General features: G+C 35.9%; 1 protein-coding gene across 2 annotated transcripts in view; it reads left to right on the top strand.

Annotated features, from left to right (window-relative positions):
- The window catches only part of NETO2 (neuropilin and tolloid like 2), a 55,700-nt gene extending 33,213 nt beyond the window's left edge, over positions 1–22,487 (top strand). For both annotated transcript variants that reach the window (XM_049620923.1, XM_049620922.1), the window contains exons 7-9: positions 3,765–3,993; positions 18,744–18,857; positions 20,648–22,487. In XM_049620923.1, the coding sequence (XP_049476880.1) occupies positions 3,765–3,993; positions 18,744–18,857; positions 20,648–21,228 (924 nt within the window). In that variant the 3' untranslated portion in view covers positions 21,229–22,487. The remainder of the gene's footprint in view (positions 1–3,764; positions 3,994–18,743; positions 18,858–20,647) is intronic.
- The last annotated feature ends 568 nt before the right edge of the window (positions 22,488–23,055 follow it).

Genomic DNA, 23,055 nt, shown 5'->3' with positions numbered 1-23,055 from the left:
TTTCCAGAATCTTCATGTAGTTGCTTTTCACATTTTATTCTGAGTTTTTAGTTAAGCCATACTGTTTCATCTTGGGTGGTTCTGGAAGTCCATTTATTTAATGTAGTAAAATTGATTATTTTTATCTTCATGGTTTATACTTTGTGTCTTCTATGTTTGTTTTTAATAAACTTTCCTAACCATAGGTTGTAGAACTACACTTATGTATTTTGATCTGTGTGCTTTGGTTTTAACATTTAAGGATTGATTTTATGTCAACTATAAGATAAGGATCTAATGTCAGTAGTTGTACTGCCTATTATCAAGGATCTCCTTTTCATCTGGAATGCTATACAGGCACACTTCATTTTACTGCATTTTTTACAAATTAAAGATCCAAGACTTCAGGGAAGAAGTATCTACAAATGTGGTGGAAACAGCAAGAGAACTAGAATTAGAAGTGGAACCTAGAGGTGGGACTGAATCTCTGCAACTCATGATAGAACTTTAACAGATGAGTTGCTTCTTATGATGAGCAAGAAAGTGGTTTCTTGAGATGGAATCTCTTCCTGGTGAAGATACAGTGAAGATTCTTGAAACGGCAACAGAGGATTCACAATATTACATGACTTAGTTGATAAAGTAGTGGCAGGGTTTGAGAGGATTGACTCCATTTTAAAAGAAGTTCTGCTGTGGGTAAAATGCTACCAAACAGTATTGCATGCTGCAGAGAAATCATTTGTGTGAGAAGTCAATTGATGCAGCCAACTTCATTGTTGCCTTATTTTAAGATATCACGGTCACCCCAGCCTAACATTGAGGCAGGATCCTCCACCAGCAAAAAGATAATGACTTGCTGAAAGCTCAGATGCTGGTTATCATTTTTTTTAGCAATAAGGTATTTTTGAATTAAGGAATGTACATTTTTTTAGACTTAATGTTACTGCATGCTTAACAGACTACTGTTCAAGCCAACTTTTATATGCCAGTTTTGGGAACCAAAAAATGCATTTGACTCACTTTATTGTAGTATTCACTTGATTGTGGTCTGGAACCAAACATGCAGTACCTCCAAGATATGTCCATAGTTGCTTTCTGAGGATGTCATTGCATTTCTTTTGGAGTCTTCAGGAGTTCCAGTAGACTGCATCCCCTTTTACCTCCACACTGAGAATGTGGAGATTCAAAATAGCTCCTTTATTACAACAAAGGCTAGAGGAAGCAGCTTAGTGAGAGAGTCATATTAGACTTGCTAGTTCCTTACCCACCAGTTGTACTTCCCACCTAAATCTAGCCTGGACCATCCCAGCCCAAGGAAAGTTTGCATCTGCAGAAGAAACCCACTAAGGTCGCTGCTTCCTACTTGGTGGTCCAGGGAAAGAGAGACCAGACTCCCCACCATCAAAGTAACTCCACCTCCCTGGGGAAGGTGTAGGAGTGGGATAAGAGATGAGCATTTAGTAGATTTGTTGCCATGCAGTCTGGGTGAGAGAAGAGTATATGTGCCCCCCTCCCACCTATTTCAATTTGTTAGGTTCATACTGTTAGAAATATTTTCTGAAAATTAGTTGAACTAAACTTATTTCAGTATTTTGCTACACTCAGAAAAGAATGTCATTATCATAGGACTTAAAACTTTTGGCTTAAAAAGTTAAAGAGCATTTACTGTGGTCTTGTGTAGTACCATGTTTCTTTGGATTACAGAAAAGATTAAATACTTCAGACTTCCTTATTTTTCTTATATTTAGCTCTACCAGTTCATAGTTTTATAAGCCTAGCCATGTATTCATTACTTGCTATGAGCAAGAATTACACTAGATATAATTAGCACATGATTCTCTCATTGGAAGACCTTACAGTATAATAGGGAAGGCAAATAATTACTGTATTGATGAAACTTGCTCACTACCACAGAACCATGGACAGAATGCTTTGGTTATGTAAACAATGGAATTAATGAGAATAAATGATATATTTAAGGAAACCTATTGCTTATATGTAATACATTTATAGAGGTTTTATGAGGTTTTGAAATGGTGATCCTACTTAGTTACCAATTTTCCACTGTTCTCTTGGAAGTAGCAAACTGGTCATTTCAAATAAGCTAAAGTTATTTGGTTGAAATTTAACCCTTTGAGCTATATTTTTTTGTTTGCTTAGTTTTGTACCATCAAGATATTTTAGAGAGATCTATGACATTACGTTTTTGTTATATGAAGTCTTTTATTTTTTTTTTTAAGTTTATTTATTTTAAGAGCGAGAGAGAGCTGGGAGGGGCAGAGAGAGAGGAAGAGAGAATCCCAAGCGGGCTCTGTGTTGTCAGTGCATAGCCCAACACAGGGCTCAAACCCATGAACTGTGAGATTGTGATCTGAGCCGAAACCAAGAGTCAGATGCTTAACTGATTTAGCCACCCAGGTGCCCCAAGTCTTTTGAATTAAAAGACAGCTGGCTCAGTTGGTAGAGCATGTGACTTTTGGTCTCGGGGTTGTGAGTTCAGGCCCCTGTTGGGTGTAAAGATTACTTAAAATCTTTGAAAGAAAATTGCATATATTGAAAAAAATAAAATAAAATAATAAAATAAAAGGAAAGATAAATATCTAAGAAAAAAAATCTTTGAACGAATGAATGAATAGAAAGGGAGGGAGGGAGGTGGCATCACATTGCTACCTCAGAGATAGAAACTAGATTGAATACTCATTATATGTCTTTAATGTCAATCAGAGGAAGTCTGTATTCTCTAGTCACTAAAATTTTAATTGTAGAATCACATAGGAGTAACTAGAGCAAAAAGTGAACTGTGCTTGTGCCTGCATGAAAGGCATCCCAGACAGTGGGAAGAACACAAATGTTAGAGTCAGTCCAGCCTAGGTCAGATCTTCACCCTGAGTAACCTTGGACAAATTCCTTAATCTATCTGAGTCTTCATTTTCTCCTTGCCTGTAAAGAATAATAGTTACTTCATTCAGTTATTTTAGAGATAAGCACAATGTCCTCCTAAACCCACAACCTGAACATTAATGCGCACAGTCCTTCTAAGCCTACAATCTAAAGGAAATCTTTAAACAAGAGTGGACCAAGCATATTTTAAGAACTTAGTGCCAGGTGGCAAGCTGCCTATAAAATTTCAAGAAAAAGAGTGCTAATCAAATTAGAATACTAATAGTGCTTATTTTGGTACTACAGTTTACATCTTCCTGACAGAAACCTTAGAAATTGTCATTTATGGGGTGAAATTTTAAAGCCACTTAAATGTGCAGTATAGAATAAGGGTAAATAAATGACAGGACATCATGGGAATGTTTATGGTTATGAAGAGTATAGGTAATAGAAAAATGGTTTTGATGTGTTACATGAAAAACCAGGTTGTATATACCTTACTACTAAACTTGGGCTTTAAAAACATGAAGAAAAACTTTTAAAAAACTACATTTGTTATGAGGGATTCTTTTATTTTCCCAGTCTGTCAGTACCACAAGATTGCTTTCATAATAAGGAAACTAAGACAACCAGTGAGCCTCATGGAACAAAAAGTTTCTTCTCTTTATAGATCAAACACAAACTTAAGATTCCTTAAATGCTTAGTTCCATTAAGACAAAGAAAGAGGCCAAAGAGTGTCTTAGTCTTTTAACTGCTTAGGCCCCAGCCTTTTGTCTGTTGTTAGATTTATCTGTTTATCTGTCAGCTACTGTAATCTTGTCTACCATGTTCATTGGATAGCAGAACTAGAAAATTCAAATTTATATTTTCAAAAGCAGTGTTTTTCTCTGTTTTAATGTTACAGATTTATTTGAGGTTCCTAGATTATCAAATGGAGCACTCAAATGAATGCAAGAGAAATTTCGTTGCAGTTTATGATGGAAGCAGTTCTATTGAAAACCTGAAGGCCAAGTTTTGCAGCACTGTGGCCAATGATGTCATGCTGAAAACAGGAGTTGGAGTGATCCGAATGTGGGCAGATGAAGGTAGTCGGCTAAGCAGGTTCAGAATGCTCTTTACTTCCTTTGTGGAGCGTAAGTAAATCCTATAGCATTGAGATCTTTTACATAATTTTCATTTATTCAGAATTCAGTTCTATTTTCTTTTGGCAAAGACTAGTAACAGGATGTAGAAATAACTAAGTCTTAGCCCCTATTCTCAAGGAATTAACTGTCCTGGATGAAAAACCATGTTAATACATTAAATTGGAGCACTACCTTAGTATAAAGGTGTAAATGTGATAGGGAATGCAGAAAGTGGAGACTTCTTTCAAGATTTAAAAAATTATCAGTAGTAGTAATTCAGCGTGGTGAATAATTATGAATCTACCAAACCATGCTCATCAAAGATCTAGATAGGCTGTTTTTTTCTAACTTTTTATTTTTAAATAATTTTAAGCATATAGAACGAGTAGAGTTTTCATATGCCTTTCACTCAGGTTCCCCTAATAATGTAGTAAAACTGAAAAATAACACTGACTCAGTATTATTGACCAGTATATAGACCTTATCTACATGTCACTAGTTTTCCCATTAATGTCCACATTGCATTTACTTTCATCTGTCCTTTAGTGTCCTCCATCTGTGACAGTTCCTCAGTCTTTAATGACCTTAATACTTTTGAAGGGTATTGGCCATTTATTTAGCCGATTGTCAGTTTAGGTTTGTCTGATGTTTTCTCATGGATTCATTTGAAGTTACGTATTTCTGTCAGTACCCCAGAAATCACATTATATCTTTCTCAGTGTATCACACCAGTGAGGCAGGGGTACATAATGTGGATTTGTCTGACATTAACTTCAGTCACTTGCTTAACGTGCTGTCAGGTTCCTCCACTATAAAGTTACTGATTTTTTCATCTTAATTAATAATTCTCTTTGAGACTATGTAATATCCTTTTTCTCACTGTTGTTAGTTTCTCATGTAATAGGTATTCCTGTAGTGTTTACCTAATGGGAGTTTTCTGTTTCCATTATTCCTTCTACCCTTATTAATTGTAATTAAACTGTGAGAAAGAGCTGTTTTTCCCCCTCATTTATCTATTCAGTTATTTATATCAGTATGAGTTTATGGATTTTTATTTTATGCCATTATTATATATATAATTATATATGATATATAATTATTATAGTACTAACATTATTTTGTTGCTCAGAATCCCAGCTTTGGCCACTGGGAGCTCCTTCAAGTTGTCTCCTTTATCCTTTTGATGTGCCTTTAAAAAAAAAAAAATCACTTTCTTACTTTCTGTTACCACAAGATGGCCCAGGCTCAACTGTGTTTTCCCTGGTCCAGCCCTAGAACCAACCATATTTCCAAGAAGCTCTTTCCTTCTCTTAAAGAAAACATTCAGAAAACACTTTTTTTTTTGTTTTTTAATAGAAATCATAATGAATCTGTGGATTGCTTTTGAGTAGTATTGTCATCTTAATATTAAGTCTTCAGTCCATGAACCCAGGATGTCTTCCCATTTATTTGTTGTCTTTAATTTCTTTCAACAGTGTTTTGTATTCTTTAGTATACAGGTCTTGCATCTCCTTGGTTACATTTATTCCTAAGAATTTTTTTGTTTAATGCTATGTTATAAAGGAATTATTTTCTTTTCCAGTTTTTCATTGTTAGTGTGTAGAAATGCTCCTGACTTTTGTCTTTTGTATGCTGTTTTTTGTATCCTATAACTTTACTGGATTAGCTCTGTGTGTGTCTGTGTGTGTGTAATCTTGTTAGGGTTTTCTACATATAAGATCATGTTATCTGCAAACAGATAATTTTACATTTTCCTGTCCCATTTGGATGCTTTTTATTGCCTTTTCTCGCCTAATTGCTCTCGCTAGAATGTCTAGTACTATGTTGAATAGAAGTGAAAGGAGACATCCTTGTCTTGTTTCTGATCTTAAGAGAAAAGCTTTCAACCTTTCACCATTGAGTATGGTGTTAGCTGTGGGGTTTTCATATATGGCCTTTATCACATTGAGGAAATTTTCTTCTGGCCCTAGTTTATTAAGTGTTTTCATCATGAAATTTTGTCAAATGCTTTTTCTGATTCAGTTGAGATGATCATGTCATTTTTTCCCTCTTCATTCTGTTAATGTGGGGTGTTACATTGATTTTTGTATGTGGAACTGTTTTTGTGTTCCAGGAATAAGTCCCACTTGGTCATGGTGTATAATCCTTTTAATATGTTGTTGAATTCAGTGCCAGTATTTTGTTGAGAATTTTTGCATCAATATGCATAAAGAGGTATTGGTCTGTAGTTCAATTTCTTGTAGTATCTTTGTCTGGCTGTGGTATCAGGGTTATGCTGATCCATAGAATAAGTAAGAAGTGATCCTTTCTCTTCAGCTTTTTGAAAGAGTTTGAGAATTGACATTCTGTAAACATTTGGTAGAATTCATCAGTGAGGCCATTCAGTGCAGGGCTTTTCTTTGTTGGGAAATAGTTTGATTACTGATTCAATATTCTTGCTAGTTAGAGATCTGTTCAGATTTCCTGTTTGGTTTTTATTCAATTTTGGTAGAATGTATGTTTCTAGGAATTTGTCTATTTCGTCTAGATTAGTAGTTTATTGGTGTAGAATTGTTGTTAGTATCCTCTTCTAATCCTTTTTATATCTATAAGATCTGTAATAATGTCTCCACTTGCATTTCTGATTTTAGTAATTTGAGTCATTTTATCTCTGTTTCTTTTTTTCCTTAATCATTGTAACTAAAGTTTGCCAATTTTGTTGATCTCGTCAAAGAACCATTTTTTGGTTTTTTCTTTAGTTTTTCTATTCTCTCTCTTTATAATTTCAGTACTACTGACAAAGGCATAGAACTTTGAGTTTAGTTTGCTCTTCCTTTTCTGGCTCTTTAAGGTTAAGTTAATGGTTCCAGATCTTTCTCCTTTTTTAATGTAGGCATTTATAGCTATAAATTTCTTTCTTAGCACTGTTTCATTGCTTCTCATAAGTTTTGGTATGCTGTGTTTTCATTTTCTTTGGTCTCAGGTATTATCTAATTTTCCCTTGTGATTTCTTCTTTGACTAGTTGGTTAAGAGGGTGTAGTTTAATTCCCACATGTTTACAAATTTTCTAGTTTTTATTTTGTGACTGATACCTAGTTTTACTTCATTGTGATTGGAAAAGAAACTTTGTATGATATCAGTCTTTGAAGATTTTTGTGTGTATATGGCTGGCCTAACATATGGTCCATCCTGGACAAAGTTCCTTATACATGAGAAAAATGTATATTTTGCTGTTGCTAGGTGGAATTTTCTTTATATATCTATTAGGTCCTCCAGTTGACTTATAGTGTTATTCTTTCATTTGGTTATTTATCTTCTGTTTGGTTGTTGTATCCATTATTAAAAGTGGGATATTGAAGTTTCCAGCCATTATTGTAGAATATCTAATTCTCCCTTAAAATTCTGATAGTGTTTCCTTCTTATAATTTAGGGGTCTGATATTTTATTTATTTATATATTTTTATGATTGTTGTATTTTCTTGATGAATCCCTTTTACCAATCTACATTGTCCCTTTTTATCATTTGCAACAGTCAATACCCTGACATTAAAGTCTATTTTTGTCTGATATTTGTATAGCCACCCCAGCTCTCTTTGGTTAACTGTTTGCATGGAATATCTTTCTCCATTTTTTTTTCTTTTTTTTTTTTTATTTTCAACCAATTTGTATCTTTAAATCTAAAGTGAGTCTTTTGTAGAACAGTATATAGTTGGATCTAGGGGGTTTTTTGTTATCTATTCTGCCAGTCTCTGCTGTTTGAATAGAGGGTTTAACTCATTTACATTAACAGTAATTACTAAGGTGGAAGGACTTCTACACTTTTGCTATTTGTTTTCTAAATGTCTTAAAGCTTTTTCTCCCTCATTTTCTTCATTACAACCTCCTTTTGTGGTTAATTGATTTTTTGTGGCAACACAGTTGAATTTCCTTTTGTGTATATTCAGAAATTTTCTTTGTAGTTATAATGGGGTTTTCTCTTTATCTTAGTTAAGTATTTAAAAGTCATCTTTACTAATTTGTGAGCATGTGAGAATTTTTTCATCTTAAAGGATGTTGTAGCTCACTGTAGATACTAATCCAGCTTAAAAGTGGAAGAACTCTGAGGACAGATTTTAGGATTCTTCCCTTAAATTCCTGATAATTCACATGAACAAATCCCAAGGAAAAATTGGTTCTATTGCCTTTCTATCTCCTGTAAAAGTCCAAGTGACTTGTCAGTACTTTTGATAATTATTTTGATTTTGCTTATTGTAAGTGTAAATCATATTACATTACCTTCGATTTAAAAAAAAAAAAAAAAAACTGTCTTCAAGGGGTGCCTAGGTGGCTCAGTTGGTTAAGCATCTGGCTTTACCTCAGGTCATGATCTCATGGCTTGTGAGTTCGAATCCCACATCAGGTTCTGTGCTGACAGCTCAGAGCCTGGAGCCTGCTTCAGATTCTGTGTCTCCTTCTTTCTCCCTCTGCCCCTCCCGCTCACTCTCGCGTTCTCTCTCTCTCTCTCTCTCTCTCTCTCTCTCTCTCTCTCTCAAAAGTAAACATTAAAAAAGTTTTTTTAAACTGATTTCAAAAATACCTTCATGTTTTTGGCTTGGCTTTAAGTGGCCTTTAACTTTAATCTACATTTGGAGAGAGCTGATTAGCCTCTCTGACTAATCCCTTTCCTCACAGTCACCTCTGTATGAAGAAAATTACCATTTAAAGATTTATCCAGACTGCCCCAAGATAGTTTAGTGTGTATGTTCACATCATATATATTTTTAAAATAACTGGTATATATTGTCCTCATAAGAGAAGGAAATATTTTCGCCTTTATAGCCTAAGTGAATAGAGTAAAATGGTAAACTATATGATTTTTGCAAGTCAAAATTTGTAAATATAAAGGTGTAAGAGTAAGATACTATCAGATATTTTCCTTCAGAAATTTAGGAATTAGTACTTTTTCCCTTTACTTGTAATTTCAAAATATTATTGTTCCATGGATTCTATATTAATATCATGATTGTATGTGACCTACACAAGCTTTATTATAGCTGAACTCTTCTGTCTGTAATTTTACAAGACTTGATGAATTGCCGGATGGGCAGTTGGGTTATGAAGCCAATTTAGCCAACCAGCCTTCCTACCTGCCTTCCATTCATTTATTTAACATTTATCATACAAGATGCTATTTGCTATGAAGATACAGAAATGGATGAAACATTCCCTGCTCTAAAGGATCTTATTATAGTCACTTAGGTGAGGTGACATAGATGCAAATGAGGCAGTTACAGGATTGACTATGACAATGACTGTTTGAGACAGAAAACAAAGTGCTTCCTGATTAAATATCCAGGTTACTTCTAGCAGGCAGCATTGATTATGGAGCAAGTAATCCTTGAAGGTAGGACCTTGGAGTTTATCCTTGAGATTTTAGAAGGTAGAAATGTTGGATAATTGAGGTTGCTATTCCAAACAGGCCACAGAATGAACAAAAGCATGGAGCCAATTTGGACCACAAGAAGTAGTAGAAGAAAGAAGAGAGAAAAATGAGTCAAAAGGTAGATTAGAGGGGCACCTGGGTGGCCCATTCAGTTAAGCATTTGACTCTTGATCTTGGCTCAGGTCATGATATCACAGTTCATGAGTTTGAGCCCCATACTGGGCTCTGCACTGTCAGTGTGGAGCCTGCTTGGAATTCTCTTTCCTTCTTTCTCTGCCCCTCCCCTGCTCATGCTCTCTCTTTCAAAATTAATAAATAAACTTAAAAAAAATTTTTTTACAAAGGCTAAAATTAGAGCTCATGGAGCACCTGTATAGCTCAGTCAGTTGAGCATCAACTTGATTTCTGTCCCTATCTTACTTGTGCTCTTGCTTTTTCTCACTCTATCTCAAAACAAAGAAATAAACTTAAAAAAAAATTAAAAACTGAAAAAAAAAAAGGTAGATTAGGGTTGCCTGGGTAGCTCAGTTGGTTGAGCGTCTGACTCTTGCTCTCAGCTCAGGTCTTGATCTCCAGGCCATGAGTTCAGTCCTTGCTTTAGGCTCCGCACTGGGCATGGAGCCTAGCTAGAGTTAGAAAGCCTTTAAATTAAAGGGTAAAAGTAGGAGCACCTGAGTAGCCCAGGCAGTTGAGCACCTGACTCTTGGTTTTGGCTCAGGTCATGATCTCATGGTTTGTGACATCAAGCCCCACATCGGGCTCTGTGCTGACAGTGTGGAGCCTGCTTAGGATTCTCTCCTTCCCTCTCTCTGCCCCTCCTCTACTCATGCTCTTTATTTCAAAATGAAAAAATGAACTTAAAAAAATTTTTTTTTAGGAAGACAAAAACTAGAGTTCATGACGTAGCTCAGTCTGTTGAGCGTCCGCCTCTTAATTTCTGCTGAGGTCAAGATCCCAGGGTCGTGGGATTGAGCTTTGTGTTGGGCTCCACACTGAGCATAGAGTCTGCTAAGATTTCATTCATTCTCTCTCTCCCCCTTCCTCCCTCCCTTTGCCTGTCTCCCCAGCTTGTGTGTGCATGAATACACACTCTCTAGAATAAAATAAAATAAAATTAGAATTCATGTTATAAGCTTTGGGGAGTTTTGAAGGGTCTTGTACTATAAGATGATGTAATCAGGGCTGTGCTTTAATTGGGGCGTGGAGGTCTTAGGAGGCTAACTTCCATAGTCAGAGGGAGAGACCAGGAAGGTCTGAACCAGAGCAGTGACAGAAGAAAGAAGAGTTGTGGAGGTAGACTACACAAGATTTGGGGACTGATCAAAATGAGTCAAAGGTACCTACAGTTAGGGTCTGATTGACTTAGAAAGTGAAAATTGGACAGATGAAGGGAAAAAGCTTTGAGTTATTTTGGATTTAGTGAGTTTCTCAAGTAGTGGGAAATGTTGAGCTCAGCAGTGATACTTGCATGGAGTATACTGCTGCCGCTGCTTGTTGCCCTATTGATGGATATCAACTGTGTCCAGAAAATTTTTATCAACTTTTCAAACTTGAAAAAAACAGCTATGTAAAGGCTGCTTCACTATTTCAAATGACTACAAAGCAGTGCTTGATACAAAGATACAGTTAAAGTTAGCAAGAAAGCCTTTCAGCCATTTTCCTTTCTCCTCGTCTTATTTATTCCCAACATCTTGTACCTGTGTTTTCCAACAGTGCCCATCAGCCACATGTAGCTATTGAACACTCATAATGTGGCCCATCTAAATTGAAATGTGCTATAATTATGAAGATTTATTTTGAATTTCAAAGACTTGATAAGAAATAATGTAAAATATCTCCTTATATTTTATATACGTGTTAAATGAGAATATTTTGGATATTGTTTCAGGGCTCCCTAACACCACCCACATGGTAGGTGATTTGCTAGAAGGACTCACAGGACTCAGCATACATTTGAATACTCACAGCTAAAATTTATTACAGTGAAAGGATATAGGATCAACAAAGGAAAAATACTGTCTGAGTCTGGAGAAATCCTTTCACAGACTTCCTTATCCTCTCTCCCTCCCATGAAGGGCATACTAAGCATGTGCATTTCTTAAGCAACAAAAAATGCAGTAACATGTACATTTCTGCCCAGAGAACCCACTTAGAGCTCAGCACCCAAGTTTTTATTGAGGGCTAGGCACATAGGCACCATCTATCTGCCTTGCCTGTACCAAAATTGTAGGCTCACGAAAGGAAAGAAGGTATATGGCATAAATGATGTTGTTCACACCAACTCTAGGCACCATGAACCTTACCAGTCAGGGAATGGAGGAAAGTCAAGTTCTCAGTTGCCAAAACTAAGGGCCAAACTTGCACACAGACCCTTCTAAAGGTAGCAGCCTCAGTCCTTCTGTATTTCTCTTTTCTGCAAAGATATATGAGGTTAAATAAGCTACTAGTGAAATTAATTCTACTTGTTTCTTTCTAAATATCTTTTTTATTGTGGCTACTTGTTCATATTTTGCCTTACATTATATTTTGGGTAACACTGGTCTAAATCTTAAATGCAAAATTATTCTCTGATGTGTTTTAGTTAAGGTATTTCTGTATCTGCACTAGTGATGTCTCCATCAGTACAAATCTGATAAGTAAACAGGTGAAAAGCCTCCCTCAAGTGATATCTTTACAATAATTAAGTATAAAACTAAGTTAAAGGTTGCAATAGACTTAGCTCCATATCCTAAATTTAGCTTTATTATCCATGAAGAACAAGAAAACCACCCCTCCAAAAAACAAATGTCATATGTATGTGATCAAAGTAAAGGATTTTATAAGTTTTCTAAAACAAAAGTCCTGGTTTGGAAATCTCCTTTTTTTTATTTAATGTTTATTTATTTTGAGAGAGGGAGGGATGGAGGGAGTGGGGGAGGGGTAGAGAGAAAGGACAGGGAGAGAATCCTAAGCAAGCTCCATGTTGTCAGCTTGGAGCCTGACATGGAGCTTGAACCCGTGAACCGTGAGGTGATGACCTGAGCCGAAATCAAGAGTCAAATGCTTAACCAACTGAGCCACCCAGGTGCCCAGGAAATCTCCTTTTAATCACATTAGAGAGCTCCAAACCATACATTTTTATATGCTCATCATTAATTCAAATTGTTAAACTTTTTTGTTTTTCTCTAAACTGTTAACAATTTGTAACTGTTATGAATCCATCCATGAAAACAATCAATATTTCAGAAAAGGTTTACATAAATGGACTAAATCTGCATGAGATACACTTCATACCTACCCATTGTGGATTACAGATATGACTAAAATAATATAACTTGGCTAAAGTGAAAGATACAGAATAACAGTCAGTCAATATGTTTGACCTCTTCCCAAGCACTGAATACTAATATACACCTCACTCTTTCAGACAGGATATGGTTTTAGGAAGATAATTTCTAGGACTACAACCATGAAAGCAACAGAAGTTATTTTTGTCAAAATAAATCCATAATGTGATTTTCAGTGACATACTGCCTATAGGCCCCTGCAGGCCTAGTTGAAGGACAGACCATCTTTCAGCATCATTGCCACATCTCATGGGAAGGGAAGAGGGGCTGAAACCATAACCCTTCTTCTTTCTCATGCCATGATCCAGTAGTGAGTAAAAGGGAAAAGAGAAAGTCCTCAGGCTAGAAGTAGAAAATAGTTCATAACTGGCACTATTTTTGCTATTCTCTTTGCCCTTTACTTATAAATTGCTATAATTCAGCCATTTTTTATAGTTTTTAATTGAAGCATGTCATTAGCATCCCAGGTCAATAACTGATACTTTGATTCTCATCATAAACAGCTATGCTTACCCACTGAAAATCCATAGAGCTTAATACATCTGTAATTATGAATATAATGTATTTCTACAAAACAAAACCTGATATCACTGCTGCTTTCTAATTGCTTTAAATCATGTGGGGAGCAATTGTAAAGAATTCTATAAAATAAAAACCTCATGAGGGTGTTTTCTACTTACTGTTTAGTCAGTGAGAAACTCTAAGCAGAAAACCTGTCTTTTTTTTTTGCGACTTTTGAACCATAAAGAGAATCCAAATGTGGTCACACAATGTTCTATGGATAAACTTAAAGAGCTAATGATAGTTTGACTCAAAATCAGCATGCCTAGAAGCCACAGTACTTACAACCTCACTCAGCTTGTCTTGAAAATAGCTTCTGTTCCCTGTATTCTCATTTGTGAACTGGATAAGATAGGTAAAATTAGAGGTCAGCAGGTAATATGATATAGTATGTATTAGGATTGTTGTATGATACATAAACAAAAAGCCAGAAAACTCCAGTTTTTAGAAGTGAGAAATTCAAAAATACTGTGTGTTCTCTAGGCCATTTGTTATGTTAAACTGCACACATGGGTGTAATATAATTTTATAATATACATGACACAACTGAAGTGGGTTACCAGCTAAGTTTGTACTTAAATAAAATACCACCATACTGGTTTTTTTTTAATTTATTCATTTTAAGAGAGAGAGCACGCAAGCAGAGGAGGGGCAGAGGAGAGAATCCCAAGCAGGCTCTGCATTGTCAGTTCAGAGCCCAAAGTGGGGCTCGATCCCACAAACCGTGAGATCATGACTGAGCCAAACTCAAGGGCCCAACACTTACCTGACTGAGCCACCCAAGCACCCCATCATCATATGTTTTCTTTGGCTTTTCTGCCCTCAACCTAATGGCTTATTCATGTAACTCATATGTATTGCCCTTGTAAGTTTTGAAACCATCAAACATTTTTTTTAAGAATCATGAAATATTACTTAATAGTTTAAATGATACATGTGATGGGTTCAGTCTCTGAGTAAATTACTTGTTATATACATGATACTTCTAAGAATAGAATTATCCACATGATTGAAACCACTAATTTCATAGTCTCATTGATTTTAGAACCAGAAGTCTGAGATAACAGTCTATCCCCTTCATTTAAAAAGAGGAAACAGCGACCCAAGGAGTTAGTTAAAATCTCAAAGTAGACAGGTTAATAACAGAAACAATTTTTCTTAATTACTAATCCATTTTTTTTCCATTCTCTGCTTCATAGCATGATTTCCCAAGCTATTCACAGTTCTTAGCTATTTTAGATTCTTTAGTTATCAGAGCCACCTAAGGGTTATTATACTTAAACTGGAGTGGGTAAGTACCCAGCAAATAAGCAAGCCTAAAAGTTTAGTGCACTGAATAATTAACTGTATATAAACGTCATGCCTACATTCCATTTAATTTATAGTAGGGAGGGAGGAAAGATAAACACATCCTAGTTCATAATGATTAACCATAGATAAGCCTGCTGAACTAGAACTTGGGTGAATATTACTTTTGGGGGATTCTTCCTTAAAAAGAGATTTTAGGGGTGCCTGAGTGATTCAGTTGGTAAGGCATCTGACTCTTGATTTTGACTCGGGTCATGATCTCACATTTGTGAGATCGAGCCCTGCGTTGTGCTCTGCACTGACAGTGCAGGGCCTGCTTGGGATTCCTCCTCTCTCTCTCTCTGTCTCTGTCTGTCTCTGTCTCTCTGTCTCTCTGTCTCTCTCTCTCTCTCTCTCTCTCTCTCTGCCCTCCCCTCTATCTCAATAAATAAATAAATAAACAGTCTTTTAAAAAAAGAGAGCTTATATTTGCTCTCTAATAGCAAAGCAATTTTGGATGTTATTTTAATTGACAAATAATTGACATTCATTCAGTGGATGATATTCTATTCAGTGATTTGATATTTACATACATTATGAAATGATCACCACCATAAGTCTAGGTTCCATCTGTCACCATACAAAATTGTTATAATATTATTGACTGTATTCCCTAAGCTGTACATTATATTCCCATGACTTACTTGTTTTATAACTTGAAGACTGTTCCTCTTAATCCCCTTCCCCTATTTCATCCTATCTCACCCCCGCACCCCTACTTCCTTCTGGCAACCATTAGTTCTCTGTTTCTGAGTCTTTCTGTTTTGTTTGTACATTTGTTTTATTTTTTAGATTCCACATATAAATGAAATCATCAGTATTTGTTTTTCTCTGACTTATTTCACTTAGCATAATACCCTTTAGGTCCATCCGTGTTGTCACACATGACAAGATTTCATTCCTTTTTATGGTTCAGTAATACTCCATTGTATGTATGTGTGTGTATACACATACACACACGCACATTTTTGATTCATCCATGGATGGGCACTTAGGTTGTTTATATATCTTAGCTATTATAAATAATGATGTAATGAACAGAGGGGTGCATACATCTTTTTGAATTAGTATTTTGATTTTCTTCAGATATATACCCAAAAGTGGAATTGCTGGATTATATGGTAATTCTATTTTTAACTTTTTGAGGAACCTTTATACTGTTTGGAGAAACTTTATACTGGTGCAGGGGCTGCACCAATATACATTCTCACCAACAGTGCATGAAGGTTCCCTTTTTTCCACATCTCCACTGACACTTATATCTTGTCTTTCATGACAGCCATTCTGACAGGTGTGAAGTGATATCTCATTGTGGTTTTGATTTGCATTTCCCTGATGATTAGTGATGCAATGGATGTTGTCTATTGACCTACATTATAAGTCTAATAAATATTTGATAAATATCAGATGATATTTTAGGGTTTCCTGGGGACCCAATAAATACCTGTTTCTATAGTCCATTTTCAGAGCCAAACTGAGAAATAGACAAAGGGGTCAGGCAGGTGGATACCAAACTGTCAGGTTTTTGTTTTCTATGTGTGTGTTGGTTTTTTGTTTGTTTGTTTTTTATCAGACTGTCAGTTTTATTACTGATGATGCAGTTGGACAATGTGGTTAGGTATTCCAAAGCTTCCTATGATTGTAACCTAAAGATAGGGCCTTCTCTTTAGAGGGAAAGAAATACTAACTTCATTATTGTTTTAATAAGGTTCATTGTATATTTATTTTTAAAAAGATACTTTTAGGGAAGAAATTCAGTTATTAATCTCATAAAATTTTAGATATTTCTTCTCATCTTGAAAAGAAACTTTTTTTTAATATTAATGTATTTTCAGAGAGAGAAAGCATGTGCGCTCACACGTGAGATGGGAGGGGCAGAAAAAGAGCAAGAGAATCCCAAGCAGGCTCCTCACTGTCAGCCCAGAGCCCACGAACTGTGAGATCATGACCTGAGCCAAAATCAAGAGTCAGGTGCTTAACCAACTGAGCCACTCAGGCACACCTTGAAAAGAAACTTTTAAAAAGAAAATATAAAAAATATTTTCACTCTTAGGTGGATCCTGAGAAACTTAACAGAAACCCATGGGGGAGGGGAGGGAAAAAAAAAAAAAAGAGGTTAGAGTGGGAGAGAGCCAAAGCATAAGAGACTGTTAAAAACTGAGAACAAACTGAGGGTTGATGGGGGGTGGGAGGGAGGGGAGGGGAGGTGATGGGCATTGAAGAGGGCATCTTTTGGGATGAGCACTGGGTGTTGTATGGAAACTAATTTGACAATAAATTTCATATAATAAAAAATAAAATAAAAAAAATATTTGAAGCCTGTCAGTATAATAGAGAGTGGTACTCAGTTTTCCTCCCTTGATGTGACATGTATCTTCTTAAAATAAATGTAGAATTTTTTAGACAGGAAATACATTGTGTTTGAGTATATTTTTGGAAATCAAAATGGTTAGTTGATTTTTAGGAGCTTCTGTCATAATTCTGCAGTCTTTTTGAGTGGAAGAAAAAATAAGCTATCCTTGACTTTCAGATTTGTGTGTGTGTGTGTCTTTACACTGAAATACACGTTATTACTATGCTGGTACTTTTGTCTCTGATCTAAGACTTTATTTCCTAACTAAAGTAAACACACTGAGTCATAATCTAGTGTAACAAATTTTTACACAAACAAGGAGAAGTGTTAGATGGAAGCACATATACAGTATGACTGGAACACAGGGGTCCCTAGCTGCCTAGGAGAATTGAGGGAATCTTCACAGACAAGGCAACATTTTGGATGATCTTGAAAGATGAGTAGATGGTCACCAGGAAGGGAAAGGAGGAAGGAGACATTTCAGGCTGAAAGAACAGTTTATACAAAATACAAAATTACATGGTATATGTTCCAAAATCTTTGTTGTTTTAAAAAATATTAATGTTAAAATTCTAAAGAGTTATTTTTTTGTGTGGTAAAATCTCTATAACATAAAATTCGCCATTTTAACCATTTTTGAGTATATAGTTTGGTGGCATTAGGTACATTCACATTTTTCTGCAACCATCCCCACCATCCATCTCCAGAACTTTTTTATCACTCCCAACTGAAACTCTCCCATTAAACACTCCCCATTTCCCTCTTCCTCCAGGTTCTGGTAGCTATTGCGCTTTTTTTATGTCAATGAGTTGACTGCTCCAGGTACCATATATATACCCGGAATCCTACAATATTTGTTCTTTTGTGTCTGGCTTCCTTCAAGCATAATGAATGTCAAGATTTATCTATGTTGTAGCATTTGCCAGAATTTCCTTCTGAGTTTTAACACTGAATAATATTTCATTAGATATGTGTACACCACATTGTGGTTATCCATTCATCCATCAACAGATATTCAGATTATTTCTACCTTTTGGTGGAATGATGCTGCTGTGTGCTTGTCAATATTGCTGCCATGAACATGGCTGTACATTATGTGTTTGAATCTTTGCTTTTAGTTGTTTGAGATATGTACCTAGAAATAGAATTGCTGCAGCACATGGTAATCTGTGTAAATTTCTGAGGAAACTCCATAGTGTTTGCACAGCAACTGTACCATTTTACATTTCCCTCAGCAATGCACCAAGGGTTCCAGTGTCTCCACATCCTCACCAACATTTTCTTCTAACAGTTTGGAATGCTACCAGGCTATGTACTACTTCCTTGAGAACCATGGCAAATATATTCATATTCTCATTACATTAAAAATGACACTTGGGGGGGCGCCTGGGTGGCTCAGTCGGTCGAGCGTCCGACTTCGGCTCAGGTCATGATCTCTTGGTCTGTGAGTTCGAGCCCCGCGTCGGGCTCTGTGCTGCCGGCTCAGAGCCTGGAGCCTGCTTCGGATTCTGTGTCTCCCTCTCTCTCTGACTCTCCCCAGCTCATGCTCTGTCTCACTCTCTCGTCGAAAATAAATAAAACATTAAAAAAAATTTTTTTTTTTAAAAATGACACTTGGGCACCCTTAAGTAAAAGTTTAGGTGAGACCATATCAGAGAGTATTGGCCTTTGTCTTATTGTTTATATAGTAGGAGTGTATTCATGAAACAAGTTTAAGTGTAAATAAACCAAAATGAGTTCTTAGCAACAAATTGTTTTTCTTTCCTGCAGCTCCCTGCACAGGTAGCACTTTCTTTTGCCACAGCAACATGTGCATCAATAATTCTTTAGTCTGTAATGGTGTTCAGAACTGTGCATACCCTTGGGATGAAAATCATTGTAAAGGTGAGTGCAATGGCAAAGGCCAACCTTTTTGAAAGAAAAGTGACCATTGCCCTTCATTAAGAAAGACTTAAAATGCCCTTTTCTACAACTGTACTTAGCAATAGCTGCTTTGGCAGAAATGGAAACATAAAATATAAATGTTTGTTTTAAATAGAGTGTAGACCTCTGTTATGTGGTGAAAGTAAAGAAAAATACTTATTCTCAACAAAAGCATTCATTTTTATGTACTGTGTTTTTTAAGTTGTTCAAAAGTCTGCTCTAATATTTCTTTCATTATTTTCTTATTTATATTGTAAAGATACCTTATTCTCAGAATAATTTAGAAAGTTACCTAAAATAGTAGTATTTTTTAAATTATATACAAATGCTGTTTAATAAATATTGATGCATTCAGTCTTAAAAAGCAGCAAAAACAGGGGCGCCTGGGTGGCTCAGTCGGTTGAGCGTCCGACTTCGGCTCAGGTCATGATCTCACAGTTTGTAAGTTCGAGCCCCGCATCAGGCTCTGTGCTGACCGCTTGCTCAGAGCCTGGAGCCTGCTTCAGATTCTGTGTCTCCTTCTCTCTCTGCCCCTCCCCCGCTCACGCTTTGTCTCACTCTGTTTCTCAAAAATAAATCAATGTAAAAAAAAAAACTTAAGCAGCAAAAACAGACTTGTAAGAACCGCTTTTTTTCATTTTATAAAATTTCCTATGCTCTATTTCTAGTGTATATCTAAGGTAAATGTGACTTGTGGTAATAGTTGAATATCTACAAACATTATCAACTCACTGTCTCAGTCCTAAAGTTTACCTCCCTTTTATTCTCCAAAAGCTCAGTAAATATCTTACTGTGAAAAGTTAATGTGATCTGATACGGCTCTCTTAAGTACTTGAAGTAATTTAAGGTAATCATTCAAATGTAGATTGTGATAATAACATCCCTAAGTGGGTTAGCCTGATCACTTTAGTTCTCTCCTGCTGATGGCGGTTAGTGGAGATACTGTGGATATACCTCAACATGGCAGTTTGTCAGAAATACCATAGGGGAGCCTGGGTGGCTCAGTCAGTTAAATATCCAACTCTTGATTTCAGCATAGGTCATGATCTCATGGTTTGTTCATGAGATCAAGCCCCACGATGGGCTCTGCCCTGAGAGTACAGAGCCTGCTTGGGTTTTTCTGTCTTCCTCTCTCTCTACCCCTCCTCTGCTCGTGAACACTCTCTCCCTCTCAAAATAAGTAAGCATTAAAAAAAAAAAAAAAGATATGCCATAGAACAGAAAGCTAAACTTGATAGAATAAGAGTATTTGTTTGGTATTTTCCTTTTTTGTTTATTTTATTTATTTTGAGAGAGAGAGCACATGTGCGTGCATGAGCTGGGGGAGGGGAGGGGACAGAGAAAGAGAGAGAATCCCAAGCAAGCTTCCTTCCTGTCAGCACAGAGCCCAACATGGGGCTGGACCCCACAAACTGCGATCATGACCTGAGCCAAAATCAGGAATCAGACACAACCAACTGAGCCACCCAGGCGCCCCTGGCATTTTCTTTATGTTCATGTATTTAATTTAATTTGCAAGAACCAAGTCCTTTTTCTTTTATGTAATCTGTCTAGCCATATTACGATTGGCTAATTTAACCAGAAATCATAATGGTATTGTTTTATTTGTTCAAAAACCTAATTTTAGGTGGCATCATCTGTGGTCTGTTTGACCCATGTGTTCTGCTTTACCTAAAAATACCTTACCAGTTTGGGACAGGGCTCATTAATGAATTTTGAAAGCCTCATTGTTTCTCTTTCTCTTTCTGCAGAAAAGAAAAAAGCAGGACTATTTGAACAAATCACTAAAACTCATGGAACAATTATTGGCATTACATCAGGGATTGTCTTGGTCCTTCTCATTATTTCTATTTTAGTACAAGTGAAACAGCCTCGAAAAAAGGTCATGGCTTGCAAAACTGCTTTTAATAAAACTGGATTTCAGGAAGTGTTTGATCCTCCTCATTATGAACTGTTTTCACTAAGGGACAAAGAGATTTCTGCAGACCTAGCCGACCTGTCAGAAGAACTGGACAACTACCAGAAGATGCGGCGCTCCTCCACCGCCTCCCGGTGCATTCATGACCATCACTGCGGATCGCAAGCATCCAGTGTCAAACAAAGCAGGACCAACCTGAGTTCCATGGAACTGCCTTTCCGAAATGATTTTGCACAACCACAGCCAATGAAAACATTTAATAGCACCTTCAAAAAGAGTAGCTACACTTTCAAACAGGCACATGAGTGCCCTGAACAGGCCCTAGAAGACAGAGTAATGGAGGAGATTCCTTGTGAAATTTATGTCAGGGGGCGAGATGATTCTGCACAAGCATCCATATCCATCGATTTTTAATCTTCTACAAAAGGAGACATTAATTATTAAGTATGTACGTATGCAGCCTACAGAGCACCCATTCTCTCCAGCAGCCAACCCTTTTCTCCTGTCGAAACTAGGAAGACCTTCGTTTCCCATTAATCTATTGTAATGGTGAAGTTTTTATTATCTCAGGCAGTCTATATGTTAAGCCAACCAAGGAACTTACTCCATTCAGTGAAAAAAATAATAATCATTTATTGCTTGATGTCACATAAACAAAGTACCAGTTAAATAGCATTTAAAGAGTGAAGTAGTTCTGCTGAGCCAGGCTCAGGCTGCTTCAGGAATACTGCTCTTGATTGATACAGTTTGTCAATATTGTGATCCCACAATAAGTTTAAAAATAAGATTTTTCTTTACATTCCTTTTGTTTTTCTTTTCTCTAAATTTAATTTGTTTTATAAGTTTGTGATTTTACCATTTTGGTTTCTTGCTAAATATAAGTGGTTATCATAGCACACATATTTCAATACAGGCATTTGTTCTAGAATTTTTCAAAATATAACTAGTTACTGTGGTAAGTGCCAATTAAGACCCGGAGTTCTGTTTCGCCCATCTGTTTCTTGACTAATTTCTATACTGCTGCCTTTTAGTTACTGGATTTTTAGTCTTTATTTTTTCTGAATGGTAAATGATATGATTTATCGCCTTTAGGTCCTATCTTGTCTTACTTATACTAGAAGAATTCATAATCCTAGGATGTATGCACCCTTGCCAGTTATGACTAAAAACTTAAGGATTAAAATTTCTGAAAATCCTTTGAAATTTCCCAAATTTGGTCACATTCAGTGATAGCCCATTCATTCCTGTGAGCAAAGTCATTTAATTCATTTTGGAAGAAGCCTGTAATTATGTTTATTTCCAGCATTTCTCACCACCAGATTTGTGTTCCCTGTTATTTTTATAAGAAGATGATTTTGCTCCCTTTATATTGGTTTATCTTATAGCGTATGGTAACCAAGGTTGTGTGAGAGTAAAAGGAGAATTCCTAAGAAACTGTAAAAGCCCTCAGATGGCTTCGTACTTGGGATAGTACATTTTTCTAGTTCTTACCAAGAATAACAACTTCCACTTTTTTTTAAACTGCACTTTTGACCTTATGTTTTTTATGGTATATAAACAATAATTTATAAACATGATATAAAAACTCATTGTGTTTTTTTAGACTTTTGATATTATTTGATACTGTACAAAACTTTATTAAATCAAGATTAAAGACCTACATGACGGATTTATTTCAGTGTTCACATTAGTGGCTTTGTATACAAGTATGCTGTGATGGAGCTCCACGTTATAACTCATTGTAAACACCTTGGTAATGTGTACATAGCTTTGGTTTTTTTTTGTTACTGCATTTAGTTTATGATAAATTTTTCACTGTGTGTTATTTATTCCAAATCACTACACAAATCTTATATTAAAATATACATTGTTACATGATTCTTCAATCATGTTATTACACTGAGATTTTGGATCTTAAAAAATATATGAAAAGGAACCATTTATCAAATTATAACTAATACAGACATGCCGTTTAAAAGAGATAAATTCTCATTTTTGATATATTTTGTAGTAAATTCTTAGTGAAACGAGAAATTGAAGTTTCATGGAATTTCATTGATTTTTTAAGATATCACATCCATGCATTTTCTCAGATTAGTGAAAACTGGGACCTTAAATATTATACATATATGATACCCCTTCAACATATTTCTTATCACATTTTTTATTTTTTTAAATATAATATCCAGGAGATACGAAAACCTATACATAGTATATTTATGATTTAAGTTGTTTTTTAAG

This window comes from Panthera uncia, assembly GCF_023721935.1.
Source record: "Panthera uncia isolate 11264 chromosome E2 unlocalized genomic scaffold, Puncia_PCG_1.0 HiC_scaffold_19, whole genome shotgun sequence".
Taxonomy (NCBI): domain Eukaryota; kingdom Metazoa; phylum Chordata; class Mammalia; order Carnivora; family Felidae; genus Panthera; species Panthera uncia.
The sequence above is the reverse complement of the archived record's forward strand: the minus strand, read 5'-3'. Positions and strand labels throughout refer to the sequence as shown.